The 16,158-nt window shown below is 42.6% G+C and overlaps 1 protein-coding gene across 5 annotated transcripts in view; it reads right to left on the reverse strand.

Annotated features, from left to right (window-relative positions):
* Positions 1 to 1,088: 1,088 nt before the first annotated feature.
* ncor1 (nuclear receptor corepressor 1) overlaps positions 1,089 to 16,158 on the reverse strand; it is a 51,278-nt gene continuing 36,208 nt past the window's right edge. For 4 of the 5 annotated variants that reach the window (XM_075486370.1, XM_075486371.1, XM_075486369.1 and 1 more), the window contains 23 exons: positions 14,846 to 15,012; positions 14,265 to 14,379; positions 13,203 to 13,288; positions 12,912 to 13,086; positions 12,695 to 12,820; positions 12,518 to 12,601; positions 12,171 to 12,421; positions 11,658 to 11,967; positions 11,134 to 11,358; positions 10,718 to 10,918; positions 10,131 to 10,280; positions 8,308 to 8,457; positions 8,052 to 8,187; positions 6,640 to 7,118; positions 6,350 to 6,463; positions 5,838 to 5,971; positions 5,516 to 5,730; positions 5,287 to 5,430; positions 4,483 to 4,625; positions 4,313 to 4,366; positions 4,038 to 4,220; positions 3,783 to 3,953; positions 1,089 to 3,673 (listed from right to left, as the gene is read on the reverse strand). In XM_075486370.1, coding sequence (XP_075342485.1) covers positions 3,474 to 3,673; positions 3,783 to 3,953; positions 4,038 to 4,220; positions 4,313 to 4,366; positions 4,483 to 4,625; positions 5,287 to 5,430; positions 5,516 to 5,730; positions 5,838 to 5,971; positions 6,350 to 6,463; positions 6,640 to 7,118; positions 8,052 to 8,187; positions 8,308 to 8,457; positions 10,131 to 10,280; positions 10,718 to 10,918; positions 11,134 to 11,358; positions 11,658 to 11,967; positions 12,171 to 12,421; positions 12,518 to 12,601; positions 12,695 to 12,820; positions 12,912 to 13,086; positions 13,203 to 13,288; positions 14,265 to 14,379; positions 14,846 to 15,012 — 4,013 coding nt within the window. In that variant the 3' untranslated portion in view covers positions 1,089 to 3,473. The remainder of the gene's footprint in view (positions 3,674 to 3,782; positions 3,954 to 4,037; positions 4,221 to 4,312; positions 4,367 to 4,482; positions 4,626 to 5,286; positions 5,431 to 5,515; positions 5,731 to 5,837; positions 5,972 to 6,349; positions 6,464 to 6,639; positions 7,119 to 8,051; positions 8,188 to 8,307; positions 8,458 to 10,130; positions 10,281 to 10,717; positions 10,919 to 11,133; positions 11,359 to 11,657; positions 11,968 to 12,170; positions 12,422 to 12,517; positions 12,602 to 12,694; positions 12,821 to 12,911; positions 13,087 to 13,202; positions 13,289 to 14,264; positions 14,380 to 14,845; positions 15,013 to 16,158) is intronic. The other variant, XM_075486372.1, reaches the window with a different exon arrangement.

Below are 16,158 nucleotides of genomic sequence, written 5' to 3' on the forward strand. Positions count from 1 at the left end.
GAGAGTGATAGGGTGCTGCGTCAGATAACCTGGCCTCCACAGTCACCGGACCTGAACCCAATCGAGATGGTTTGGGGTGAGCTGGACCGCAGAGTGAAGGCAAAAGGGCCAACAAGAGCTAAGCATCTCTGGGAACTCCTTCAAGACTGTTGGAAGACCATTTCAGGTGACTACCTGTTGAAAGTTCATCAAAAGAATGCCAAGAGTGTGCGAAGCAGTAACCAAAGCAAAAGGTGGCTACTTTGAAGAACCTATAATATGAGACATATTTTCAGTTGTTTCACACTTTTTTGTTAAGTATATAATTCCACATGTGTTAATTCATAGTTTTGATGCCTTCAGTGTGAATCTGCAATCTTCATAGTCATGAAAATAAAGGAAACTCTTTGAATGAGGTGTGTCCAAACTTTTGGTCTGTACTGTGTATGTATATATATATATATATATATATATATAATAATAATAATTAAGTTAACTTGAATATCTGATTAAATAAACCATACTGTACCGACAAAGCAACATAATGCAGGTTTTAGATCAGCAGCAACTGACTGCTGACCGGGTTACACCAATAAAATTAAGATCAGATTTATTGTCATGCATACACATGAAATTTATCCGCCGCTATTAAACCATCCAGGTTGGCACCTGTTGTCACACTCATGCACAGGGTCACACACTCATAGAAACAGATGCCATATACGGGGAGCATGGGGGTACGGTGCCTTACTCAAGGGCACCTCAGCTGTGACAAAGAGCTGTCAGTCTTTTTGAGTGGAGAGAGTGGCAATCGAACCCCCAACCTTCCGGTTATTGGACGACTGACTCTAACCACTGAAAATAAACAACTAGCAAAGCTATGAAATTAAATAGCACTAACAATGAGTTAGATTTCACCCAGACTTGTTTTAGAGTCAAGTGTCCTTGAGTGTGGCTGAACCACACAGTTTACCTTTATTCCTGTTGTGGGTATATAATGTCTAAATGTATGAAAAACCCAATATTTGATGCTAAAAAAAAAAGAAGGTTTTGGCTCAATAACTTGCGATAATGGAAGTCAGTCTATCATAATAAATAGACTGATTAAATAATATTATATACTATTTATTATATTGCAAATCCTGACAGGTTTTCATTTTATATTGCATAAATTCACCAGCAGAAATGAAAGTGAACAGTTGCAGTACACCTAAGTGACCAAGCATTACGACATTGTGCAGTCAGAAAAAAAACTGAAAAAAACTAAACAAAACAAAAAAAGAAAAAGAAAAAGATGGCACACCTATAAAAACCTACAAATTTTTCAGTGGCGGAGAACTGATCCACTTTATTTGATTGGTCTGAACTCTTGTAATAGCCTACTAAGAGACATTGTGCGATACAAACATTGCATTTAAACATCGTAGGACACATGGGGTTTCAAGTCTCAATTTTAAAAAGAACAAAAAAAAAGTCACTGCTGCGTGTTTGATAGTTAGCTGAAAATATGCCCGAATTCTGGTATCGGCTTCATGTCGGATTTCTAAAAGATTCAAGTTTTTAAACTTTTTTTTTTTCATCATTGCTTTGTAAACACACAGCATCCCCTCTAAACAGGATGAAAAACAAAGAAGAAAACAAAAAAATCTGAGCATGAGCTGCAACAAATGTTTAAAAAAATCTGAATCAAATTGAGAGGAAATCACAAGTTTAGCGCAGAATGGATTTAGTTAACTGAGCATAGTGAAAGCCAAAATATTGCATCTTTTTCACATATCTTTAAAAAGAAGACCTAAAGAGCAATGCTACTGCTCTTTGTGATGCTGACCTAGTAAAAGTCATATTCAAAGCTGCATGTCTGCTGATTGACACAATGAAAGCGAAGATTAAGTGGTCAAGGTTTTGAATCACCATGACGGCAAATTACAAAACATTTAACGGTACCATGCACTTAAAACTGTAACTGTGATGCAGGTGTAACACTAGAAATATCTTGTACCAGCTATAAGAAAAGACAGGAAATTAAAACATCCAGATTTTCTGTGAGTGATGGGAAAAGTTAAAGCACATCTTACTATTGTACTGGGCTGGATGTTGAATAAGTTACACAGCAGGTAGTATGCTTTCTGTTGTCAAAAGCCACAAAGCAAAAAAAGTGCAACAATGGTGCAGACCATTCTTTAAGTTTGGTTAGTTTTGTCTTTTTTGTCTAATGGAAAGACTATTTACAGAGTTCAGATTTTTGTCAGGACAGTATAAAAAAAAAAAAGGGACCAAAGAAACAAATACAAACATCAAACACCAAGATATATCTCTGAGAAAATTAGTTGAAGCTGCCTTCTCTCTCAAGTCACAAAGCGTGGCAAAAAGCATCCCTCCCAAATAAACCAAAACTTCCTGACAAACTTTTTTTCTTTTAAACCATGAAAACAAAAATTATTCCTGGTATGTCGGAAACTGTAATTGCAGAGATGTGAAACACTACAATTACGTCTGTTGAAAGTAAAATGAAATAAAAAAAAAAGACATTGGCTCACTTTCATTATTCAAACGGGGTCCAGGAGTAGTCATAAGGATATAATTTCTGGTAAGCTTATATCAGACTTTTCACCTTTCTTCTATGACACCAGTGTTCTCAACTTGTTTTGACAATATTTCTCTGCTGTAATGGGGTAAGAAGGTATCTCTACCACCTGATAGATACAATCCATGCATCATCGCCACTATGTGACAAAGACAGGCATCACATATCAACGCTGCTCGAAATGTTTTGAGTTTTGTTTTGTCCTCTAATGTCCACAATGTTCAGGCTCTGGTGGTGCTTTGCGCATGGTGTCACAATCTCCGTTATCCACTCATGGTCAAGTACAAACTACAGGTCGGTCTCTCTTTAGCGTTGCAATCGAAAAACTTTTGAGTGGGTGTTGGGTGACATCAGATGGGGGAAGGCTGGGAGAGCGACTGCGATACTAAAGACTACACCCCTGCTCTCTCCATTTAAAGTGGATCAATTTAAAAGCAACATTAAAATAAGAAATAATCAAGTTAAGAAAAACACTGCAAAAGGTTACTCTATTTACATACAATGGTTTTCTTAAAGACAGGATATATCTTTACAGAAATCAGACAAAATTCAGAAATAGTTTCTTATGTTGTTTTTTTTTTTTCTGTAACATTTTAATTTCTTCAGCTCGACTTTAGCCAATGTCATCCCCTCAGGTGCCTTTTGTTTATGTCGCCGACAGGCTGGGTGAGAGCTTCCGAAACAGGAGTAAGTCGTGTTCAGGAGAGCCCTACTTGTCACAAGCTGCTGCTGGTACTGGTAGCCAACATCCAGGGGGCGCCATAGCACCAAAAATAAAATAAAAAAAGGACACAACCCCATCTACTAGTCTCACTCGCCAATAAGTGAATTAGTTCCGGGAGAGGGGCGTGATCAGACCAGCCTCGGCGTAGGCCTCTTTTCTGGTTCTTGGAGCTGTAACAAGTGGGGCTCAGTCGTCGCTGTCAGACAGGGTCTCGTATTGTTCTGACAGGAGAGACTGCCACACTCGCTGCTGGGCCACAGGTGCTCCACCTGGAGGCGGCTGCTGCTGCTGCTGCTGGCTTTGTATAGAGGGCGAGGCCATGGAGTTGGGTGGCGTGTTGCTCAGCATGCGCATGGTAAGCGGGTTGTAAGGAAACTGCATGGGACCTTGGAGGAAAAAAAAGAAGTAGAAGAGTGTCAAAAACTGTTTTTAAATGTGTGGTTTTACCACGTTCCAGTACATCCAGATAGTGACGCCTGAGGATGGGCAGCTCACCTGTGGATGAGGGTCGTTCGTCCCAGCTCCACTGGGGTTGGGTTGGCCGGTGATAATCACCCTCAGAGTGGACAGAGGACACTGATGATGGACGCTCTCCTCCGGCGTAGGCCTGACCCAGGTTGGGTGACTTGGATTTCCGGCTGTTTGCTTTGCCTTGCTTCTGCTTTCCTGCAGATTTAAACAGGCAACATGTTAATTTCTTCTAAGCATGAATACTGATGGATGTTTGAGGTTTTATGTTTTTAAGCATACCCATACTGGGTGATGGACTGGCTTCCTGCCGGGAGTCACTGCCTGCTCCAGAAGACCCTCCTCCTCCCTGGTGCTCCTCATGTCTCTCCTCCAAATTGCCCATCAAGGCTTTGCGGATTATGTCCTCTAACCCCAGGTTACTGGCTGGGTCACTGAAGGACTGACTCCTTGGGTTGATGCTACCTAAAAAATTCCACACAACAGAATCCACACTTAGAAAAGAAATAGTCCACATAAAACTAAAAAGTGCCTAAATGGGGCTTCCTCCTACTTACTGGAGCTGGTTACAGCAGGCAAGTTGAAAATCTCAGTGCCCGGCTGTGCGTTTCCTGCAAAACAATTATTAAAAGTCACAGTGTTATAATGTTATCACATGCTGGATGAGTGAGAATAATTTGTGGGAATTAACAGATTAAACAAAAGGGATAAGAGAAGACCCACTTACCAACATCAGAATCCCCGACACCGGAAGAGTTCAATTTACGAAAGATTTCCTGCTTCTTGGATTTAACCATCGGAGAGGTACTCTCCAGCTTGGTGAAGAAGGAAGGCAGGTAGCTGACACTCCCCGGGGACCGCGAGTCATTCCTTCAACGATAAAAAGTGGAGACAATGGGTGTTCGAGGCATTAGAGCCTGAGTCGAATTTTACCATTTCAACCCCGCTGGGGTATCAAACATCTTCTGATGGAGGGAACATTCCACAGGAAGGCATTCAAAGGAGAAACTGATTTACAATCTAATACAGTTCGATTGAATATCAAGGTAATTATAGCAAAATTAAATGCCAGCTTTCTTTTTGTGTGATGATCAACTGCATAGCAACTGATAAATTAATATTTACAACATGCACTACAGCTATCAAGATGTTATATCTCTGTGAACATGGACCTTTTTTTTTTTTAAACTATAGATCGATAGATGATCGATAAAGGCATATATACGATTTATACATACACACACAAACAATAGACTGTAATAAAAAAGAAAGATTATATACATGATATGGTATAAAGTGTGGGGGCAGAGTAGGTCAGACTCATGCACACAGATCCGTTTCACCTCTCTGGCACTGCACATGTTCCCCCCGTTTAGTTCATGTGCTGTGTAGGGGGTGGCGGTTATCGTCTACGATTGACAGCAGCTTGTTCATGGTCCTTTTCTCCACCTCTGATGTCAGGGCATCACCAACAGTATGTTCCTACAATTTCACCGAAGTATAAAGCACATGAACCATGCAGATCTTGTACCTGATCTCTGAGTTGTCAGGCTCTCGTCTCTGGGATGAAGGCCCGCCAACATCTTGTTTGTCCATGCCTTGGTAACCCTGTGGAGGAGAAATTGGCTCGTAGTTCTCCATTGGCCTGCCTCCTCGCTCAGGAGACTTACCGGGCCTGGAAAAAGAGCACAGAAAAAAAAAGCTGTTTAGACACTAAATGGGGTCATGAATTATACTCCAACATTGGAGGCTTCATGTACCTGGCTCTGGGTTTATCAGAGGCATTCTCTGGAGAAACCCTGCTGGATGGTCTCTGGTGGTGTGAGACCTGGACATGGTTCTCAGGACTGTAGCGGCTGGGCCCCTTGACTCGACCTGAAGAGGACATTGATGGCACTGAGCTCTGGAATGTGGCAGAGGCTGAAGAGGAAACGGGAGGGTCCTGATTCCGGGCAAAGTCTTGGGTGATTATATGCTGCAAATTTACAGAAAGACCATAAAACTCGGTTAGTTACACACGATGGACAGCTCGAATGCATTATTTTTTCTAATGCAAAATACTGTGTTCGGCAACAATCTTACCGAAATATGGTCCGCCAAGGTCATGACTCTGTGAGTTTTGGGGACCTGTGAGTAGTTGTCTGCCTGGGAGGAAGGGGGCTGAGGTGGTTCCCCTGATGGACGGTAACGACTCATCTCGTAAGCCCGCATGCCAACTGGAAGGTTGACCAAGGACAGCGTTGTTTCATTAAAATAGACAGGGTGAAGTCAGAAGTGATGAGACAGCGATTAGCCCGACAGGCTCTATGCCAAAAGTCTCAGCTTGCAGGTGTCAAAAATAAGTTCTCGTGCAGTCTGGTGACCAGACTGCTGCAGTGGAAAGCTGTCTGACAGAAGTCAGTGGGCCAAGCCCTCCAAGTTATGGTATGCCTTCTCAACTTGTTTACGCAACACTGCTAAATTTAGCCTTCATTACTGAGTGTGTCTTACTACCATTACAAATCAACTTTGGCAATAAATGCAACTTATTTTAATACATATATATATTTAAATAAAAGTATAAATGAATATATCCATGAGTTTACTCATCATACCTGCTGCTTGTTGGCCCTCATCTGCTTTGTCCTGTTGGGATTGGACGGGGGAACTAGCTGGACTTATCACTTCAATGGCTCCTCCAGCAGTGTTGTCATACCGATTAGATGATACTGCAAAACAAGTGCGGGCAAACAACAAGGCATAGAGGTGAGGTCGTGGTATGGACAGTTCAACGCAAAGAGAAAGATTACATTTTACTGATATTTGTTCCAGGTCAGCTAACTGATGATGTTCTTGTGCACTTAAGTGAAGTTTAAATAAAAATCTGTCCATCCAAAACACTCACAGCTGCTTGAGGAGTCAGAGCTCTGAGAGCCTCGTTCACGAGAGTCTTTGTCTGAAGCTATCTGACGTGTAATGATGACATCGATGAAGCTAGCTGCTGTGATAGTCGTCTTTCCATGAGTACGAAGCTCCTCTTCGATGCGTGACTTTGTCTGAGGTCCCTTATCCTTAGCCCCGACACCAGGGCCCTCAGAGTAACCTGGATGAGGCTTACCACCTGGGAGAGACATGGCACTAAACGGTGAGTGGAGAGATCGCCTTTCTGTCTCCTGCTGCTGTTGTTCAGAGAGGGTGGGTGCCCGCCGCATGGCAGTTGATGAAGCCGTGTCATCATCCCGTTCGTGTTTACTCTCCTTCGCCTTGGAAACATCCATCTGTGGTGGAGAAGCTGCAGCATCCACCAAAGCATCCAGAACATCAGCTGCAGTACTGTAGCGGGAGCTGCTCTGTGGAGCTGATGTCACTGCTGGTGGATGAGGCCTTAGAGGAAATGAGGAGATAAAGACATCAAATTTCCTAAAGGATTACATGTAAAGCATAAAGTGTGTCCAACCCAAGATGTACCTTTTATCTAAAGAACAGACTTCCTGACATGTGCAGCTGTCACACAATACTGCCGTCCAAAATTTAACCACATGTATAAACGTAACCTGCACAAAGACCTGACACAAATGTCCCCTCAGAGATCTAAGATCAACAGCCTATCCAGGATATGCTCCTTTCATGTTAATGTCAATGTTTGTGCGTTTCTTCTGTTAAAGATGCAGTTATCTGAGAATAACGCATTGCGGCACTAGGGGGCACCAAAAATTAAAAACTTTGTGTGGCTACCACACTAAAATACGGTACAGTAAAAGTGAAAATATGAACATTTTAAGATGTTACATGATGTGCATGTGGACTATAGATGCAGTGACAGAACATAATCCAAATTTTGCAGCCTAAACAAAATGATAGTATTCAGTGGTAAATTTGGGATTTTCCGGCCTCAGCAGAACAATGAAGCTGCCATAAAACACGGAGAAAAAACTGAATAGGAAGCAAAAGACTAACACATAGAATAAAACAGGTGAAAAGGCTTTTTCTACTAATTTTCATCATAATAATAATAATAACATTATCAAAAATGGTCTCCGTTGTGACGAATCGAACAGGAGACCTCTTTCTAAGAGCTGAAGAATAAAAATGCTGTTTTATCAACCAGGTTGCACAGTTATGGTTGAGCTGGTTTCCCAAGACATTGTTGAACAGTTTGCACTAAGCAAATCTGCTCTTGAGTTGCTTTAACTTTACGTGTCAACTGTTTTGAAGAAGCTCAACATGTTGCATCCAACAGTAAACCATTCAATCCTTTTTCAAACGGTAACCCAACTATGGAGAATGTTTTGGTGTTGCAGAACTTTTTCAGCTTACATTAGAGAGGTGATGACACTCTTTCCCTGGAAGATGCTCGGCCGCTGCTGAACCAGTACATCCTGTGTCCTGAGCGAGGGAGAAGGAGAATGCAGATAACCTCGACTCCCGGGCCGAACTGGCTGCTCCGGTCCACCTTTACATTTGTACAAAAATTAAACACTGTAATAAAACTGTATTAAAACAAGAGGTTCTATGGCATGATTGCCTGCATGAAACAACAATCTAATTTTAGCTTTTCCCCAAGACTACTCACCTCCCCGCATGTATTCATTGGTTCGCTCCCGCTCTCGTTCTCGCTCTCTCATCTCCCGCTCGCGTTCCCTTTCCCGCTGCTCCCTTTCCTTTTCCTGCTGTTCCCTCTCTCGCTCTCTCTCCACATTGGCAGCAAGATGGCTTGGGTGACCTGAGGAGAAGATAGATGTCACATACCCAACATTTATAAACACACGACCCCTGTGGTCTCAACAGGATGGATCTGGCTGCCTTGCTCCTGAGTTCTCAATCTACCACAGCAAATCTGGTCATATTCAGACAAACACGACCATTTTCAGATATACAGCCACAGAAGGGTTTCTACAACGCAGCATTTAATTTCTGTTCATTCCTACAGTTTGTATGCCCATGAAAAAAAAAAAGTCATGTATGAGCGCTAGGGATGCTCCGATCAGCATTTTTGGGGGCCGATCCGATCACCGATCACAGAAATCCTAAATCTGCCGATACCGATCACAAAATCGATGGGCGAATAATAAAAATCCTCAATGTTGTGTATTTACAATCTAGCCTTGTGCACCACTTAAAGTGTTAAAAAAAACCTATTTGTACTAAAATAAATAATAAAGACATTTATGTACCACCATCAGCTTTTTATTTATGTAAACATTACATGCCCTTTCAAGAGCAATACATAAATAAAAAACCAACAACTAAACCTTAACTGAGGGAATAAGCAAGTAAGAATAAGCAACCAAAATGTATTCGGTTGCTCATTCTTACTTGCTTATTTCCTCATAACGATATATAAGAATAAGCACATTTTTTAAGTAACCTTAACATTTTTAAAAAACCTTGGCACAAACCAACAACTAGACCTTAACTATGAGGGAATAAGCAAGTAAGAATAAGCAACTGAAATGTATTACATACGTCCGAAGGCTCCTGCTAAAGCGTCGGCTGTGTGTGAATTCTTGGCAGTGCAGTACGAGGTTGTGTCGCTGGGAGTTCGGGTCGATGAAATGCGCTGTTAAACTTAACATCGACATGTGACATGCACTCGAACTCCAAATATCAGTTGTAAAACTGATTGATGTGACATTGTCTCTCAAAAGTGTGTTGACGTGTGTGTATACTGTCTCGTACAGCTGAGGGAGACATACATCCGTTAGGTATTTACGTCCGGGGGGGCATAGCGTGGCTCCTCCAGGCACGATAACAACCGTCGGAACCCCGTGTCCTCCACCACAGACAGAGGCTGCTCGTCAAGTCCAATGAATTCCATAAGCGTTTTTGTTTTATCCCTCCACCTTTTACTGTCCCTACGGCTCCAGGCGTTTAAACGTTTCACTGACGGTGAGCTCAGTGACGGTTGGGGTTTGTTTTCCTCGCGCTTGTTTTTCATAAAACAGTCGCCGGTAAGTTACGTCACACGCGGGAAAGAGAACCGTTTAATTCATATAAATTTAACATAAATCTCATTGATAATTTCATATAAAGTCACGCGGAGAAAAACAGTCTCTGGTAAAAAAATAAATAAATAAATAAATAAATTCTGTTTTTTTTAAATATGCGATTGGCTTTTCTGATCAGCACTTCCAGAGCCCGCCGATCAACCTGTTTAGGGTCCATATCGGCCAATCACGATCGGCGGCCGATCGATCAGAGCATCCCTAATGAGCGCAATACCACTTAATCTGTGACAAGCAAAACTGACCTTTGACACTCTCAGGCCAGTGCAGGGCTGCACTGTGTTGCACTGCACTGTGCTGCTGAGTGTGAGGGAACATGGAGATCGTGGCAAGGAAGTTAAGGGAACACAGGGTGTAGGGGTGGGGGAGGGAGGGAGGGAGGGGTCCTCACCTGGCGATATGGAGGTTGGGTTGAAAGCCCTAGGAGGGAAAGGGGGCTGAGCTCCAGTGAGGTAGATGTTGCGTTCCAAAGTGGGAGTACCTGTTCCCCCAGGGTGAGGCAACAGGATAGTTGGAGGCATCTGGGCTAGATCAATAATCCCTTTTACAGACAGAAGCAAAGGGCCAACGGTGAACAACAAGAACCGATCCATCAATTTCTGAATGTATGAACACCGTATACACTTAGCTGTAACTCATCACCTTCATCTGTTAGTGCTCCCAAATACAGATTGATCAGTAAGCAACAGGGCTGCAAACAGGGTGGAATAGTGGTCAACTTGTAAGAAGCAACCACTCAGCAAACTGAGATTTTGATGACCACACCCGATTGATAAATTGAGTAATAGCCGAATCAGTTGCAGCCCTAATATGAACAGCAAATCAGCTAAATTTGTCAAGGTCATTTGCTTCTGAGTGTCTGGAAAAGGTAGCCACTACTTCATAAGCACACAGTCTGCATACTACATCCCCTCCTTCCCATGGCTTCTCCCCTGCCTTCAGAGGCAGACGAGAGAGTCAGCGAGTTTAGAGCCATACCTCGAGCGCTGGCTGCGTAAGGTATAGCGACAGGCTGTTCCCGTGGCGACAGCCCTCTGGCCATATCAGGCCGAGGGATGACTTGCATCTGTTGGGAGGTGATATAATCGTTGAGGATGGTCTGCCGCGTGTTCTCCATGGTATACAACTGGTAGGTGTTATGGTAGCCTGTTGGGGAAGGCTGCCTGGGGAACATGAATGCTGTAACAGAGGGCAACAAGAGGAAGAAAAAAAATTAACTAAAACATGAACAGAAGGCTAACAGATACTGATCACCACTTCTGACGTCAACAACTGAAAAAAGATCCCGAACATGCAATGACCCGAGTTGCTTTCGTCAATTTGCTCTGAATCACGGCTATTACTCTTCTATTCATAGCTCAAGTGGAAAGAGTGAGAAGGTTTAAACTCTGTACCAGGATCCAGCACTCTGTGGAAGGCCAGGGGAGAGTCAAACTGAGGCATGTGGGCTCGGTACACTTCTCCAGGAACAACAGGCCGGTGGTGTGGGTCAAAGGGGCTGTGAGAGGATACGGGGTCACCACCTGACACGGGGGACTTGGCTGGGACACTGTCCCTCTGTGTCGGGGTCATGGTGTTCTTTCTCTCATGGGCAGCAGATTTTGCAGAGTTCATACCACCTTAAGACAAAGGAACACAAACGGTTTGTATAATCAGCTGATGCAACAATTTCATATTAAATCATGCAATTTCTCCGAGTACAGGACAAAAAGGTCATCCAATGCCGTCAGCACATTATGTACCCTAATAACCCTAATACTATTTTTCACAGAAATAAGATTATCTGGTTTAGCTAAACATCTAATTCAATTATCTAATTCTAACCCAATAACTGTAGAAATTACAGTTTCAAACAAGTAATGGTCGAGTACTTTAAGTTCCTCAACCATTGGGAATGAAATAGTTACATAATATATACCCTCTGAAGCACGTCCCAGCATGGGTGATCCTCTGGAGACTGGATTGGAGCTGTAGTTGACGGGGGTCCTGCGAGCATTGGCGTCCTCATACATGCCCGGGCTATGCTGGGCTTTGCCGGCCTCCTGGTGCGTGGAGCGCAGGACAGAGGTGGTGGAGTTAACCACAGAAGTGTGGCGTACTGCCTTGCTCTCCTCGTATTTGGCTCGTTCCATTGCCTCTAGTTGGGGCATACTGTGGGGAAGCTTGCTGGGACTAGTAATGAGGGACTTCACGTTGTGTTTGATAGTAGATTGGCTCAGAGGGTGGATCTGTTTAAGGTAGGAAGAGGTTATATTCGACAGGTTAATCCAACTCGTAATGAAACTCACTGGTTTTGTTAACTGTGTGTTTGTGAATTGGTTATTTTCAATAGCAAAAGACTCAAGAAGGAGTTCAGTGAAAAGGTCTAAAAGAATGGCAGAGGTAATGATGCCCACCAAAACATACTAGCAAGCCCCTCTTAGTGTCTAACCTGAGACATGGCGGCCTCCATCGCCCTCCTGTCTGGCAGGTCAGGAGTTTTGCACATTTCCTGGCCAGACTGGTCCTGTCGTGGGATTTCATGAATGGAACGTCCCATCTCTTTGATAGTATTGACTCCTTCATAGGGCTTGCCCTTGCCGATAGCCCCATCAAAGGATCGAATAGGTGGGCTTTCTCTTTTTATCTGTTTCCCGTATTTCATGGCATCCTCTAAAGTGTCAGCAGACGTTCTCGGTGTTCCTGGAAAGATTAAAAAAAACATTTCAACTTGCTTTTTTTTGGTTTGATGAACAACAACAGGCTAAAAGAAATGTGGCATCCTTTTCAATTAGCTACCTTGCATAATGGATCCAGTGATTAATGGTCTTTCTTTAGGGTCTCCATGGTGGCCCTCTCGGGGTATTGCTCTACTAATTAACCCTGAGGGGAAAAAAACATGGGTGCCGTCACCCACTGAAACAGACCAAACAAACCAGAACACATTCAATATGCAAAGTTACACACAAACCGTACCCTCAAATGGAGCTTCCTCCCGGCCAGGGTGTCCTCTGCCCATGGGTCCCTCCATCATGTCATGAGTGCGTTTTAGCTCATTGCCTGTTCGAGGGCTTCGTGTGTTTTCCCTGGGGTTCTTTATGGCTATCAGACGTAAAAATATTAGGATGAAATTTGATGAAATTTATGTACGTAGCACACAAATGCAGTTAACAGGCAAATCAATAATACTTACCATCATAAGACACGATGTGACCGTTTTTGCCTTCATAGATGACATGACCTTTAGACATCTGCTCTCCCCTGGCCTTGTCTGGGATGTTAAGGTCCCCTAGGACCAGGTTTGTGATCGCACCCTTCAGGAACTCAGCAGGAACGTTAATGCCAGACTGGGACAGGGCTGGGGTGCCCTATTTTAGGAGAAAGGAAAAGAATGCTTTTTAAAACAGCAAATAACACATTGTGTAAAGTCAGCAGTGCGGGAAAAAAAAACAACCCAAAAACTCTAACTCCATGTATTCATTACCTGAGTGATTGACCCTCTGAAAGCCATGTTCTCCCCGACCTTTCCATGGTTGCCTCTGCCATCCTGTATGGATGACACAGCAGTGCCTGGAGAGTTGAGGGGAGAAGAAGAAGGAGAGAGATTTGGCCATTTGCAGCTGTGCTTCAGTACAGTAACTCTAACAACATCTTTCCATTACATGGTGATGTGGAAACACTGGAGACCACTGAAAGGTCCGTAAACATATCTGCAGCAGTGCACACACAAACCTTGTTCTATGAAGGTGTTTAAAGGTCTGACAAAACATTTACCACGTAAATAATGGCCAAAGGATTTGTGCACACGGATCGCACGCTGTATGCATGTCTGATGACAACATGAGCATGTTTATTAACTGCAAGTATGGGTTTATCGATTGATCCGTATTTTTCTCTGACCAAAGTTAAGCTTCCCTCCAGAAAAGATATTCAAACCATTCTAAACTAAAAGCTTGGCATCAACACATTCAGTCTAATAACTATTCTATAACCCTTACATGCAAGTTGTAGTTGGAAATTTAGCTCAAATACTTGTTTCATTCGAAAGTAAATAAGCAAAGGAAGTCCTGAAACAGCAAAAGGTACATTTGTAATATCTTTAACAACAGCTAGTACGGACATTTGATTATGTTCATGTGACCCCAGAATCACTACTCTAGGTGTTTCTCTAACCGCCTTGTTCTGCCTTTCGGCATGCATGGAAACATTTCCTTTTTTCTTTTTTCTTTTTACAAAGAATTATTTTTAGCCCTTACAACAGCTTGGGGAAAAAAACAAAAACAGCAGCTTTTAAATTAACCATCAGTGAGAATGCAGAATAACTTCCCAAACACCCAAAAGAAATCAAATATTTTATGATGTACAGAGATGAAAACTTTAGGGCCTTCAAATCTTAATAATCCCTCAAAAGGTTGCAATAACTAGGAGAGGTATGAACTTCATATCCATCTACAGTTTCATGCCAATTTGGTCTATTAGGTCACACTTTGGGCTACATTTGAACAGAGTGATTTAAAAATAGTCATGTGAGAGTCCGTCATCTTACCAGGCTTGTTGGGATCCAGCTGCCGAGGCAAACCCAGAGAGATGGAACCCACAGAGCTTTTAGTCCCCTCTGGCCCATAGACAGCATGAGAAGGCAGATATGTTCCAGGAGTTCCCTGAGAGAAAAAAAAAAAAATGTGGACAAAGAACTCATCTCAAGTTCAGGTAACCGTGTTCACGAGAACAATAAAGTGGTGTCAAGTGATGTTGATCATCGTTCATACGTTACAGCTCAGAGCACAGCTGTAACACAATGACATCAAGTTATAAACTATATCATGTGGTGGCAAACTTTAAACGAGTTAAGAGGACACATTTTTCATATATTATATGAGAATGGTATAAACTGAAACCAATATACACAGCAAAAATGTGTGAATAAAGTTAAGTTTGACCTAGTGTCATGTTGGGAAAAAACAAACCCATATTTGTTCATTCTAAGAGTGCACATAAAAACGATAAAGGAATTAGATTTGTCCATGCTTGTTTGTCTGAATATCAGAAATGGAGAAAGGGAAAAAGGAGTGTAGCTCCACCGAGTTCACCAGAGGAACGTCTTTATCATGCTTAAGAGTGTCTCACCTGGGAGATGGAGCCTCCCTGGATGAAGGAGGGTTTGTCTGTGGGCTTGGTTGTTGGAATGAGTGGAGGAGGAGAGGGAATGTTGGGAGGTCTACTGGGCCTGCTGAACGTCACGCGGACTCCATCATTCATACTCTGGACCAGCTGGTTGGGGGCAGGGTGGAGAACTGAAGGGGATATGAGAAAAGAAAAGGAAAATCTGACACATCTGATTATAAACATTTTGGTATTAAATATTCACCTGGGCAGCAAATATCAGATCACCTAAACAACTTCTACTCGTTTGACAAAATAACTCTGAATCACAATGTCCCGCAAGCTTCATTTTCCATCAAAGACTACATGAGAATATATTCATCATCATTCAAGTAACGTAAGCGTTGAAATGCTCGGTTAACAGTCTCTCCTCATTCCAAGGCAACTTTGGCCAATGCCTGCTGTCTGCTTTAATGTCCCCTGGGAAAGCCGAGTAGACCAAATGGATCACAACACCCACACAGACCAGGAGTGACCTCGCTGCAGGAGGAGCACCTCATGCTCTCAAATCTACAAAATCAGAAACGTGAATGGCTGAGAGAGCTCCTCCAGCGGGCACGGACGTCATCATGAGAAAACAAGCCACTTGATCATAAATTTATAAATCCTTGTAGCAGGGAGCCTGTCAAACATTAACATTCATTCGGCATCAGGAACGAAAACATAATTTGTGAGGACATGCAGACCTTTTCATCATTACGATCCTCCCCTTTTCCTCTCTCATGCATTACTTTCATTAGCACCAATGAAATTCAGGGGAAAAAAAAAATATCCTGCAAATGTCTCAAAGTAGTTACACGTGTCCTTATTCCAAGGCAATCTCCTTCTCCATCTTTGAACTGGTGTCACAACGCACAAAGCTGCAAATTCTCACAATTCTGTACAACTTTGCAAAAGCTTCATGTGATCATCATCGTCCCTGGCAGAAGCCCGATCTTGCTAAGGGAGCATCGCTAGTGTAGGCACATATACCTTTGGACAAGAGAAATTCCAATCGGACTTGTCTAATGCAAAAGTGTTACATGAAAAAAAAAAAAAAGCCAAACCCCAGCTTACAACAGGATTACAAGGGACACAAATTATATCATCTCTGCACCAAATTCACCTACCAATACATTACTCAAACCAAGGAATATATACACATGAAAATAGTTAACAGGTTTAATCAAATTTGCCTCTAAAAGTGTAAAATGTAAATGCCTCAAACATTGCTTACTGAGCTCAACTATTTAACTCACTCCTGCAAACAGAGCAAAAAATAACCCTAGTGTCAGAGA

This window comes from Odontesthes bonariensis, chromosome 16 (assembly GCF_027942865.1).
Source record: "Odontesthes bonariensis isolate fOdoBon6 chromosome 16, fOdoBon6.hap1, whole genome shotgun sequence".
In the NCBI taxonomy this organism is placed as follows: Eukaryota; Metazoa; Chordata; class Actinopteri; order Atheriniformes; family Atherinopsidae; genus Odontesthes; species Odontesthes bonariensis.